At 48.3% G+C, this 13,341-nt stretch overlaps 1 protein-coding gene across 5 annotated transcripts in view; it reads right to left on the reverse strand.

Annotated features, from left to right (window-relative positions):
* Positions 1–3,858: 3,858 nt before the first annotated feature.
* CCNL2 (cyclin L2) overlaps positions 3,859–13,341 on the reverse strand; it is a 16,614-nt gene continuing 7,131 nt past the window's right edge. For 2 of the 5 annotated variants that reach the window (XM_023515156.1, XM_023515154.1), the window contains exons 4-12: positions 12,413–12,533; positions 10,128–10,192; positions 7,464–7,563; positions 7,171–7,275; positions 6,942–7,083; positions 5,464–5,575; positions 5,287–5,379; positions 4,715–5,065; positions 3,859–4,053 (exon numbers count right to left, since the gene is read on the reverse strand). In XM_023515156.1, the coding sequence (XP_023370924.1) occupies positions 3,867–4,053; positions 4,715–5,065; positions 5,287–5,379; positions 5,464–5,575; positions 6,942–7,083; positions 7,171–7,275; positions 7,464–7,563; positions 10,128–10,192; positions 12,413–12,533 (1,276 nt within the window). In that variant the 3' untranslated portion in view covers positions 3,859–3,866. The other 3 variants (XM_023515155.1, XM_012807313.2, XM_012807314.2) reach the window with 3 other exon arrangements.

Consider the following 13,341-nt stretch of genomic DNA (forward strand, 5'->3'; position numbering starts at 1 on the left):
AACACATAAACTTACAGGTAAGTTATACTAAAGATAAAGGGCAGGGTGTGGTGGCTCTCACCTGTAGTCCCAGTACTTAACGAGGCTGAGGCAGAGAGGATCACTTGAAGCCAGGAGTTCAAAAGCAGCCTGGGTAATACAGTGAGAAAACAAAAGATATGCTCAAAACTCCACTTCCTGTTTTACTATTATCTTACAGTGTTAAGGTGATTATTGAAGTATTGTAAGTGAAGAAGGAAACATATAAGGGTTGCTGCCTTTAATGAAATTATGTAGGCAACTTGAAATTGCCACAGAAATGAAAAAAACCAGGGTCCACCTTCCCCTGCTCCCTTTTTGTGTTTGTCAGACATTTACCAATACACCACAGTACGCACTGTGCCTGAGCCACGGGATTTCTCAGTGGCTATCTGGGGACACAAAATGAGCAATGTTTTCTATGCCCTGCACTGCACATATCCCCATGAACTGACAGTCTTGGCCCCTCTGTTACGTAGTAACTTTGCCTCAGAATGAAGGAGTTGTCAGTCCTGCTTGCCCACCACCAGGCGGGGGCAGCAGGATGGGCTGTCCTGGGTGGTGAGGGTCTGCACGCCCCTTGCTGGGCATGAGCTGGACCACTCTGTTGGTTTCATTAATGGTTAGCATGTCCTGGGCTGCCACACTCTCCAGAAGGTACAGGTGAGGGGGGCCCACTGCTCCACTGTAGGCTGCAAGGTATAGGTGCTGTGAACCTGCCTCCAGGCCCAACTGGGGCAATGCTGGCCCCCAGCCCCTCCTTTATTCAAGTCATCTTTGTCATGTGGCTGCCAACATAGCTTTTGAAGGTGCTGAAGGTGAAGATACGAACTGGGCACAGGCAGGCACTCCCAGGACTGGGCTTGGTCTCTCCTGAGGGTGTTGAGGGGGAGCTTCTGCTGGGACAACATGATCCCATCAGAGCCTGAGCTGGTGGTTTCATCCCAGCCCTGGGTGCAAATGAGAAGGGGACACAGAGGTGGCAGCCTCATAGACCCTGGGCAGCCCCTACTGCATAGGCACCTCCATGGCACACATGCTCTAGGGCCCCAAAGCTCAGCGCCTGCTATAGGAAAACTTGCAATCTGGGATCAGACCTGTGACTGCGTGAAGTACAAGGCCCACCTTGCAGAGTGCTTGGGAGGTGACCATCCGCTGCGGCCACGCGTCTCCAATTTGGGTTCCTCCATATTTGGCTCCTCCCTGGCTGGTATGACCCCTGTTCCTGACCTTTCTGCTGGCAAGTGAGCCATGGACTCCCAGCAGTGCAGGGGAACCCTAGCAAGAATAGGGGAGCTACAGCCCCTCAGTTTGCCACAGCTGGATCCAGGCTGGGCATTGTCCAACTAAAGTCTACCCTGCATGCTCCAGCCTGAGCACTCAGGATGGGAAGCCAAAGCTCCTGCCTGGAATTAGACTCAGGCTCCAAGTCCCAGAGCTCAAGAGCACCCCAAGTTGGCAGTAGCATCTAGCCCTGTGCCGGGGTAGCCCTGGCTTCCCCTACCCCTTTACTGGCCCTTGGGGCAATTCCATGGCTCCAATCATCTGCTGCCTGTCTCAGGCATAGCCTGCATCACTCACTCCAAAGCCCTTCAGCTGGGGAAACAAGCACATGACCTCTCACCTTGTGCTACCTGTCTGGTTAGCTCCAGAGTGGGCTTTGGAAAGCAGAATGTGTCTCAGGCCAGGACAGTGACTGGCTGGGCTGTGAACAGGCAAAGATGCCCTTTCTGGGTAAGACTCAGCCTCCAGGGTGGCAAGCCAGCTCCACTGCCAGATACATAGACTAGAAGGTTCTGATGATCCTGCCCCCACTGTGTCTGATGCCAGGGTTTCTACCCCTTAGCACTGCTTACACTTGGGGTGGATGACTCCTTGCCATTCTGTGCACTCAGGGTGTTGAGCACTGTCCCTGGCTTGCACCCACTAGATGCTAGTAGCATTCTCCCTCTTCCAGCTGTGACAACCAAAAATGTCTCCAGACATTGGTCCCCCGGGGGGGCAAAATGTTTATGTGTCCCAGTGGACCATGTCTCTAAGCTCTAGCTCCACTGCACCCTCCTGGCCAAGCCCCCCACTGCCTGGCACTGTTTTCCCCAGTCCAACTCCCAGGAGTGGAAATTGTGGGGACTGTCCCTCAGGATAGGCCATCTGTCCTGGCAACCTCCCTGGGACTGGGAGGACAGGTAGAAAAGGGCCACCAGTTTCGTGGAGGGACATGGCATGCTCAAGTTTCAGGGTACCCCAAATCTTAGTGTCAACCTCAGATGCTTCCCAGGGAAGACCCTTCACCCAGGAGAGAGGTAGGACCTCTGACTCCCCAGGTCCAGAGAGATTCTGCAGAGTGAGGTACAGCCAAGGGAAAAGACAAGCAGGAGCCTTTTAATGAGGACTCACTGTGGAGTCAGCTACCATGTTCTCCAACCCAAGCCAGCCAGTCAGCCTTGGCCTGGGGCCACCATGGAGCCTGTCATGCCATCTGCAGGTGCAGCAAGTCTTGGATCCTGCCCTGGAATCCCACCACCCTGCTGGGGGACTCCACCCTGGAGCACCCAGCAGGGCCCTGTGCAGTGTGAGGCCTTGGCACTTCTGCCCTCCCCCAAGGACCAGGGACCTAGGCTGGCCATCCCAGCTCTCCACATCTGCTTCAGAACACAAACTTCTGGTCCTCACACTAAAGTGCTCCTCTGCCCACAGAGAAGCCAAAGAGCAAAGTGGATAAAGGAGGTACCCTCACCTCCCAAGTCCAGCTGGGGCACTTCCTCCACGGGGCTTTTAGAGAAGGGCCCGCTGTATGGGCCAGGGACTCTAGTGGGACCCAGCCAGGTGCCAGCAGCCAGCCAGAGGCAGTGCATGGTGTGGGCAGGATGAAGGGAAAGCCCCTGTGGACAAATGGGATCCTCTGCAGTCCCCTTAGAGCTCAGGGGCCACACAGGTGGAGAGGTCCCCAAGCTTGGCCCCACCTACACAGTTGCTGTCAGGCCTGGAGTGCAGCAGAGGGGTCCTGCCAGGAGTGAGGGGCTAGAAGAGGCAACAGGCCTTGAAGAGGTGATGCTCAGAGGTGTAGGCTCCCTGGGAGAGCAGTATCTGACCCAGCCATACTGTTCATTCTTGGGAAGTAGGAAGTGGAGTAATGAGGCGCCAGTTGGTGCCTGTGTGCAGGGCAGGGAAGCCACCCATCCCTGCATGGGACATGTTACCAGTCCTGTGGATGGCAGCTGTGACCCTGAGGTCTGACAAGGCCAGCTAGTCAAGGAACACAGGTGGCTGGAGCCCCACTTTGGTGAGGTGGATCGTGTTTCTGCCACTGAGCCCAGGGGTGGGGAAAAGGCTGGGGTCCTTTCATCCTTGGGCAGCAGCTAGTCCCCGAACTTGGAGCTGCCTCTCAGGAGGGCTGCAGCCCAGCTCTAAGTACCAAGGAAGGCCTGCCCAGCAACAGCTCCCAATGCCCTCCAGGTGCTGCTGGTACCAGCAGAGCTTGGGCTACTAGTAGTGGTCACATGCCCATTGGCTAAGACAGCCACCTTGGTCTGTACTGCTAACCTGCCCCTCCTCCCAGACACCCCAGGGCAGGCTGTGGATGGAGCCTCAGCCTGAAGTCCAGTGTACACCCCTGCTGACCCTGGGCTGGGTACTGTTAGAGGTGCCAAATTGGGGCATCACCACCGCCAGCCAACAGGCCCAGAATAGCGGTCCATCTTCACATGGCAATACCAGCCAGGCCAGGAGACAGCCCCACACTTGCCCTTCTCACCTGCCACCCACTAGCTCACCATGCATAGGGGCAACTCTCCAGGTACCCAGCAGATGTAACGGACTAAAATCAAAGCCCCTCAAGACTAAAACCCCTACAGGATAGCTTTATTTCCAAACCTCCCACTGCAGCCTCCAGGAAGCAGCCTGTCATCCTGACAGGCAGAGGGCTCAGGCCCCTCATGAGAAGAATCCAGCAGCCCAGACGTGCCGAGGACAGGGAAGCCACAGCACCTCGATAAGCAGAATGACAGCCTACAAATCTCCAACGTTCCAAATGTCCTGAGCAGAGAGGTGTTTATTCAACCACATAAAAGGTATATATAGGAAACTTCTCCAAGAGCTGGTGGCCTGCACTCAGCATTGCACAGATAAAAATATACGACTTTCAACACAGATCTAAATACCTTCACATTTAAAAAATCAGAATTCTCTACACAAGTTTTAAGCTAACAGAATTCAAGTTCTGAGTTTTCATATAAAGCTTTAACTTGTTTAAACTCATGTTTATTTACAACATGGATAGAGAATAAGGGGTTACTAAGGCCATTTTCTCACTGTGAAACACTGCAAAATATGTACATAGTACAACCTAATATAGGCAAAGTTTCTAAAAATCATCTTTCTTGGCTTAACGTAATTGAGTAGTGGTAGGGGTAAAGAGGTGGCTGCTGACAGATAGCACCAAGCCACACCACGGGGCCACATGGGTTTGCTTTTCCACTGAGCTGCCCTCATGGCTGCTGCCAAGGTAGACAGGTATGTGCCGAGCCCCAAGCCAGCCTGGAGTACACCTCATCATCCCCTCAATTCCATTTCCAGAAAGAATCGTGCTACAGGGCCACTTGGCCAAGGTATGCACGACAGAGAGGGGAGAAGGGCAACTGCCAGACACCCTCTAGGAAGGGGCCTATGGCCACTAGTCACTGGGACCCCACCTCACCTCCGGTGCCTGCTGTGCCCAGGGTGGTCCCGCTCATAGCGATGGCCTGTGCGCTCATACGACCTTGCACGCTCCCGTGGCTGATCTCTATAGTAATGACTTTTCTTCTTGTATTTTCCAGCATTGTCTGCCCGCTCCCGTGACCGGCTTCGAGAACGGGATGAGCTCCGGCTTTGAGACTTGTGTGGCTTCTGAGTGGGACACTTGCAGTCCTTGGACTTCCGGGAGCCCTTCACCTCAGAGCCTTTGTAGGGAGCGCTACGGTGCACCTGTCTTGGCGGGGAATCGCTCCGGCTCCGAGAACGGCTCTGTGACTTGGAGTGACCAGATGTCGAGCCACTGTCACTCTTCCTGTGAGGAAGGACAATGTAATCATATGCATGACCACCTGTCACAACCAAGCCCTGACAGGCCCAAAGGATCTCACAGATGCATAAGCTCCAGGTGTGGAGAAGAAACCACCTCAGGGTAAGAACCACTATCCTCAAGAGTAGTCCATGTTACCTCCTGCTATCTGGTGAGAACACCCCACCCCCACCAGGTCTGGGCCTCACTGGGGAACCCCAAGGCACCTCCTCTTAGGAGAAGCAGATCGTGATGGGGATCTCGAGTAGCTCTGCTCACGGCTTCTGCTCCGACTTCGACTTTCTCGCCCCTTTGGCAAGCTGTCAGCAGGACGGCAACTGGTTACAGACCTGTGCCTCTCCAGGCAACCCTGCCAGCCACCCAGGCAGCTCTGGGCATCTTACCCATTCACGGGGCTATCGGCTTTGGTTTTCTTCATGCCCTCAATTCTCCTCTTGGTACTCTTCACAGAGAGTGGGGAAGCTTTGTTCCCCTTACCTTCTTTGGGGGATTCTACTGGAATCAAGTATAAGAAGTTAAAATCCAAAAACCAAAAAGCTCATCAGGTAAAAAACAAGTTAGCAGAGTGAGACAAGGATATTTCCATGGGTCTCAACTTCCTATTCCCAACCTGGGGTGTGTGACAGACATGCAGAAAGGCCCTTCTCTCCTTCACTTTTCCTCAGGGACCTGGTGACAGGTATCAGGCTGACCTCTAGGGTCCAATAGTACAATCTATTGTCATAGATTATAAAATTTTGATGCTAAGTTAACTAAGTACCATAAACAAAAGCATTTCAATTTTTCTTTTGTAGAGACAGTATCTTATTTTATTGCCCTTGGTACCATGGCATCACAGTTCATAGCAACCTCCAACTCCTGGGCTTAGGCAATTCTCCTGCCTCGGCCTCCCAAGTAGCTGGGACAATAGGCGCCTGCCACAATGCCTGGCTATTTTCTTGTTGCAGTTTGGCTAGGGATGGGTTTGAACTCATCACCCTCAGTTTATGTGGTTTCACCCTACCCACTGAGCCACAGGCGCTGCCCAGCATTTCATTTTTAATTTTCTTGTTTTTGGAGACAATGTCTCACTTTGTCGCCCTGGGTAGAGTGCTATTGCATCAGCCCAGCTCACAGTAACCTCAAACTCCTGGGCTGAAGAAATCCTCCTACCTTGGTATCCCAGAGTGCTAGGATTACAGGAGTAGGCCACTGCACCCAGCCCAGCTAATTTTTCTATTTTTAATAGAGACGAGGTCTCGCTCTTGCTCAGAATATTCTCAAACTCCTGAACTCAAAAGATCCTCCTATCTCCACCTCCCAGAGTGCTGGGATTATAGGTGTAAGTCACTAAGCCTGGTCTGTGCCCCAACAAAAGCATTTTAAAAAGCCTGTCTGGGCTTGGCGCCTGTGGCTCAAGCAGTTAGGCGCCAGCCACATACACCAGAGCTGGAGGGTTCAAATCCAGCCCGGCCCTCCCAAACAACAATGACAACTACAACCAAAAACTAGGCAAGCATTGTGGTGGTGGCTTGTAGTTCCAGCTACCGGGGAGGCTGAGGCAAGAAAATCGCTTAAGCCCAGGAATCAGACATTGCAGTGAGCTGTGATGCTACGGCACTCTTGAGACAGAGCTTGAGGCTCCGTCTCAAAAAAAAAGCCCATCTGTATTCTTCACTAATGAAAACATGAAGACAAAATTCTCTCAGGGCCCAAGTCACATTTCAAAGATGACCAGCATCCGGTGCCTATAAGGTGCTCAGACAAGCTGCAGGTTCAAATCCAAGAGAATGCGGGAAGAGCTCACAACACCCCCTAACAGCTCCAAAGAGTCACCAACCTTCACCCTTGTGGGGAACAGACTCCTGCCCCTAACACTCACCCAGCTTGGGGGCAGGTGAGAACCCTGCTGTGCTGTCTGCAGCCTGTGCTCCTCCAGAGAGCAGGCCCCGAGCTTGTGCCTTTGCCTCCTCAATGGCGTGCTTTCTCTTTTCCACCTCACCTTCCAGGTGAGTCAGATCAACCTGCAAAAACCAGAGTCCATCCACTCAGCACCAGAGGCTTCTGGTCAAAGCTAAATCATACGTTACAGGAAAAAAACCCAGAAGAACCTTTTTCCGTGTATAAAGCTGTAGGATTTTTAAGCAGATTTCTTGAATTTCTTCTTCGGTTGCTCCAAACAAAAGAAACCAATGAGGACGACTGGGCAGAGGGATCTGTAAACACAAACACGGTCACAATTTTCTCATCAGCTGCAGGGCCAGCAACACTCAGGGCAATAAAAAACAGCCTACTGGCCACCAAAAAGTCTGGCGCAGATTACCATAATTTGAAAAATACTACACCAAAGTTACTGGAGGCTGGAGAGTCAACCTAGAAGCTCCTTGTGGAGCAACACACTGACCTCCAGTGTCCTGGCAGCGAGATAGATGCAGGCACAGGCAATGCTCTCGGGCTGGAACCTCACAAAAACATCGGTGCGAAGGCTGTCATTCATGTAATTCCTAAAACCCAAATGCAAGAGGAATTGCAATACTTCTGGCAACCTGTGACAGCCGTCTGCAATATCTATAGTCACTACTCCTCCAAGCAGTCTAACACTAGGCTCAGAGCTAAACAGTCCTGTGAATCCCAAGAGAAACATTCTAGCTGCTTTTTCTGAATCAGAACAGGAAAGCAGAGAAATTACTGGGGAACAAAAAAGCTGGCTGAATGTCAAACAATGTGTTGCTATGAAAGAGAACCAACTTCAACTTTACTTTTCCCCCTCAACCTTTGGCCTGCTCTCATGCAAAGCACAGTACCTTAGAAAGAAAATGTCTACTGTTTTGGTTAAATGTATCTGATTAAAGGAATCTAAATGCTCAAAATCCATAGTGCAGAGAAACATGCAAACTCAAATGAACTGGCTGAATGAGAAGTCTGGGAGGCTGTTGTGAGACAAGCTGTCCTCTTGAGCTCCTTTTCCTCGAAGAGCGCTCACAGCCTGGCCCTCCTCTTGATGACCGAGCTGTAGCTTCCGTGAGGGAGTCCACTTGGAAAAGGGAAAAACACCCCTGGGTGCAATTCAGATGCATAGGACATCATGCAGAGGAAGGCTCAGTACCCAGAGGGAAGTCCTCTTCTCAGTTCTCAGGGTTATCAAAGAATCGTTTCCAAACTGTCCCATTGCAACAAGGAGTCTTAAAACGAACATTCATAAAATCAGACAAAGCAATAAAATACTAAAAGTTTCATCACAGTTAGTACATTTAAAAAACTTTATCATATTGGGAAAATATAAAAATGTTCATTTTTATAAAATTAAAGTTTTAAAACTGGCTACATTTTAGCAATTTTCTTTGAATATATTCTCTAAGATTTACTGGACTAAAATCAGACCTTATACTCTCTTTATCAATACCGCAAAAAAATTAATCCCATGAGGAAACAGGTGTACAGGTTATGGAGTCACCACTCTAACACACCCCAGTAATGGCAGCCATAGAGTCAGGCCACGGCCCAGTTAGTCACGCTGTGGCAGGGCATATCCCTCCACCACCACCCCCACATTCTTTACCCTGAATAAAACCTGGAGAAAGTGACATACAAACCCACTCAGATTTCTAAACGATAATTCTACAGATGCCTCCTAGAGGCACCTGGCTCTGGATGCTCTTGCTCAAGGCATCAAAAGGAAGCCAGTGTGATGGCCAAGAAGCTACATGTCCCGGGAGCAACTTTATAAGTGAACAACACAAATGGTGATAAAAGTAACCATCAGTAACGTTTTTCTAACAAAACATTTTCAGTATTCAAGTAGTAATCATATTAATCCATTAACTTTTAAGTCTTAAAACAAATGAAATCTTCAAAACATATTTAAACTTATTACTAATATTTGAATTAAGTTACAGTATTTTCTAAAAGTGTCCATGGAATAATTTAAAGATGCACACCTTTTACTAGAGGTAAAAATACTGAGTTATAGTATTTTTTATAGTGTCCATGGAATAATTTAAAGATGCATACCTTTTTTACTAGAATGTTTCAAGCTCAGCTGCTGAAAAGAGCAACCATAGGACTTCCAGAAATAACATAACCCCACAATGACAGTATGAATTCCCATCAGCCAATTTGTCACTTCAATTTTTACAACTTTCCATAGAACTTTTTAAAAAGAGAAAGGTACTGCATCTTTATTGTATAGGTACAACAGTTTTAAAGGAACAAAATTCAACTCAAGACAGTTATCAACTCTAATCAGTACAATTACCAAAGCACGACAGAGGATAACAAGAAGCACAATCGCCAGAACCACAAGCAGCAGTCGGCCGTGACTATGCTATCGGACGCATACCACCAGTCTAGAGCCAGCCTTCGGTGGAGAGCCTGCACTGGATTGGCTGAAGACGGCCGCTGTCCCTGCACCAAAGCGCTTGGACAGCAGAGGAGAAGTCTTAGTCACTTACCCTCAGAGGCTACCCTTTGATTGAAAGAGTACAGAAAAGGAAAGTCAAAATAGGTTCTCTGTTAAACATGTCATAGCACCAGACAATTCAGTCAGCAAATTAAGACCCTTACAGACTTAACTCTGTGGGAAAAATTCACCTAAATGCCCCAAACACTAAGTTGTACTGCAGGCTTCATTTCTAGCACATACATGCATTATTAAAATCAATCCCAGGATTATAGCAAAACTTCCTCCCTCCCCTCCTCCTAAGGAATGTACTTTCACCAGAGATATAGTACTCCTATGTCTACATTGTCACCTGTCAGCTTGGATTTCCCTGGGAAAGAGCCCACTATACAAAATCAGCAGTCCCAGAGGGAAGCCTGCTGACTGTTCAAGGGTGGGGGACATAGGAAATCCAGGGTTTATGGGGAGGAGAGGGGCCACCTACCGTCATGCCAGTGCCTGACATTTTGGGAGTCTGATTGGAATTTACAGGGCAGGAACACTGGGCACTTGGACAACTCCAGCCCACAACTAAGTCATGGGATCGACTACCCACTGCCCAAGTGCCTCAAATCAACATACTCCTGCACTGCCCTTGCTGGTCTCATAAAACAAGGAAGGTCAACTCACCATGACGTCTGGACCAGGTGTTGGTTACGCTCACATTCTAACACCTGAAGGTACATAACGATTATCTGGAAGATATGGGTCAGGCAGTTATTACCAAGAACCTGATGAGCCCAGAATTCAGATTTCGTGGGTGTCCATGCAGCAAATAAGAGCCTCATGCTAGACCCCAGGAGTGGCTCCTGGTTACACATGTGGTGGATGGCTCAGCTGGAGGGGAGCTTTTGCTGATGCACCTGCTGCCTGCTTTTGCAGCACACAGCATGCATTCATGTGAAGCCCAAGCTGCACAGCCCACAGCACGGAAAGCCTATTTCTTCAAGGGGCTGATTTTCACTGTTGTCTTCAACATCTTTTCCACCAGTGAGGTTAGCCTGCCCTAAACATCTCTGTACCCCAGTTACCAACCCAAACAAAATACAATGTGAAAATACTTTCAGCAAATGAAGAAAAGCACTTATATCAGTGATGGATAATTTACCAAAAATTTGAATTAATTCTAAAACATCTAACAAGCAAGAGACATTATGAGGAAACCCAATAATAAAAAGGGGATTAAACTGGGGGTGGCGCCTGTAGCTCAATGAGTAGAGTGCTGGCCCCATATACTGGTGATGGTGGGTTCAAACCCAGCCCCGGCCAAAAAAGGAAAACTGTGTGCGGTGGCGTTAAACCGAAAATGCAAATAATAATTTTTTCTGTAAAACATTTTTTGTTAAAGTATAACAGAAGACCCTCACAATGTCATAAGTAAACTTAAAGTACATAGCCATGCTTCTCAATCAATACATGCTACAAAACTACTTTAACTCATTTCAAAGCAAAAGGGTTCAAATTTTTCCAAATCCCCTCAAAGAAGAAATAAGACTATTATTAAAAGGCTAGGTGGTATGGTTCATGCCTGTAATCTCAGCACTCTGGGAGGCTAAGACAGGTGGATTGCCTGAGCTCACAGTTTAAAGACCAATCTGAGCTAAAGCAAGACCTCATCTCTAAAAATAGCTGGGCATTGTTGCGGGTACCTGTAGTACTAGATACTTGGGAGGCTGAGGCAAGAGTATCACTTGGGCCCAAGCGTTTGAGGTTGTTGTGAGCTATGACACCAAGGCACTCTACTGAGGATGACAAAGTGAGACTCACTCTCAAAAAAATAAAGACTGTCGGGTGGCATTTGTGGCTCAAAGGAGCAGGGCACTGGCCCCATGTGCCAGAGGTGGCGGGTTCAAACCCAGCACTGGCAAAAAAAAAAAAAAAAAAAGACTGTTATTAAAATATCTTTAGAAAATTAAGTGTTGAGGAGTGGTGCCAGCCCCATATGCCAAGGGTGGCAGGTTCAAACCCAGCTCTTGGCTGAGGTTGCTGTGAGCTGTGATACTACAGCATTCTTCTGAGGGCGACATAATGAGACTCTCAAAAAAAAAAAAAAGAAAAGAAAAGAAAATTAAGAGCTGAGAAAGAAAAATGTTTTTTTTCTAAAATACATGAGATTTAATTTTTATAAGTTCACCACTGTTTTTGAAAGCCCAAATTTAAAAGATGCCATTTATGAAGCTTTCTTTTTTTTCTTAAAGATAAGAGTCTCCTTTTGTCACCCTTGGGCTTACGTGATCCTCTTGCCTCAACCTCCCAAGTAGCTGGTATCACAGGAGACTGCCATAATACCTGGCTAGTTTTAGAGATTGCGGGGGGGGGGGGGTCTTGCTCATTCTTAAGCTGGTCTTGAACTCCTAAACTCAGGGGATCCACCCACCTCAGCCTCCCAGAGTGCTAGGATTACAGGGATGAGCCATAGCACTTGACCCATTCACGAAGCTCTTAAGATACATTGCTAAAATTAAGAGATGAGGGTGGCACCTGTGGCTTAGTGAGTAGCATGCCGGCCCATATACTGAGAGTGGTGGGTTTGAACCCGGCCCCCAATAAACTGCAACAAAAAATAGCTGGGCATTGTGGTGGGTGTCTTAGTCCCAGCTACTCAGGAGGCTGAGGCAAGAAAATCGCCTAAGCCCAAGAGTTGGAGGTTGCTGTGAGCTGTGACGCTACAGCACTCTGCCACCAGAGATAAAGTGAGACTCTGTCTCAAAAAAAAAAATAAATAAATAAAATTAAGAGATGCTACTAGAAGACTAATGAATCAAACATTTTGAGATTAGAGATATGAACTGGAAACCAAGTCAGGGACATACTGAGTCCTCTTCAGAGCCTTCAACCGCAATAAGAAGGAAAGAGACAGCCGGGCTGAGGCAGTGGCCTGGGTGGACCCATGGGGAGGCCAGGCACACACCCACCTTGTGAGGATGTTTAACGTGGACGCAGAAACCCAGCTCTTTGAGAACTCGTCTTTCTGCTTTTATAATCTGGTTCTTTAGGTTAACATAATCTTGATCCAGTAGTAAAGGCACAAGTTTCCTACAAAGACAAAGCACATAGTCTACATAAGAGTCAAACAAAAGGCTCAGTGCCTGTAGCTCAGTGGCTAGGGCGCCAGCCGCACACACTGGAGCTGGTGGGTTTGAATCCAGCCTGGACCTGCCAAGCAATAATGACAACTACAATCCAAAAAAAAAAAATAGCTGGGTATTGTGGCGGGCACCTATAGTCCGAGCTACTTGGGAGGCTAAGGCAAGAGAATCGCTTAAGCCCCAAGAGTTTGAGGTTGCTGTGAGTTATGATGCCACAGCACCCTACCCAAGGCAACAGCTTGAGATTGTCTCAAAAAAAAAAAAAAAGGTCAAACAAAAGTAGGTCTTTCAAATCCTGTAATTACCTCCATGTGGTGAGACTCTAATACGTGCATGCATTAACACAATAGAAAGGTCACTACGAAGTTCCTTTAACTGAGAAAATTGGAAAATACTCCTCACATCCCACAGCTAACCTCCTTATTTTGCTCAATAATCTCCCCCCCACCTTACAGATAAACATCCCTCTGAATAGACACAGACCAAGTGTAACAAGGGTCTTAGGATCCCACTGCACAAGTGCTAAGTGCTCTTTGTCTGGATCAAGAATACAGGGGTCCATGTTTGAGGTAAGAATGGTAACCAGAGAACCAATGAAAGCCCAATAAAAACAGACAAATATGTTTTCCAAAGAAATTCTGTTAGTTTAAGGAGCATGAAGTCTGGGGCTTAAGGGTCAGCCAGGTGTGGTGGCTCACACCTGTAATTCCAGCACTCTGAGAGGCTGAGGCGGGTGGATTGCTTGAGCTCATAAG

The sequence above is a fragment of the Otolemur garnettii genome, unplaced genomic scaffold, assembly GCF_000181295.1.
Source record: "Otolemur garnettii isolate 467f Iridium unplaced genomic scaffold, OtoGar3 scaffold00067, whole genome shotgun sequence".
NCBI lineage: Eukaryota > Metazoa > Chordata > Mammalia > Primates > Galagidae > Otolemur > Otolemur garnettii.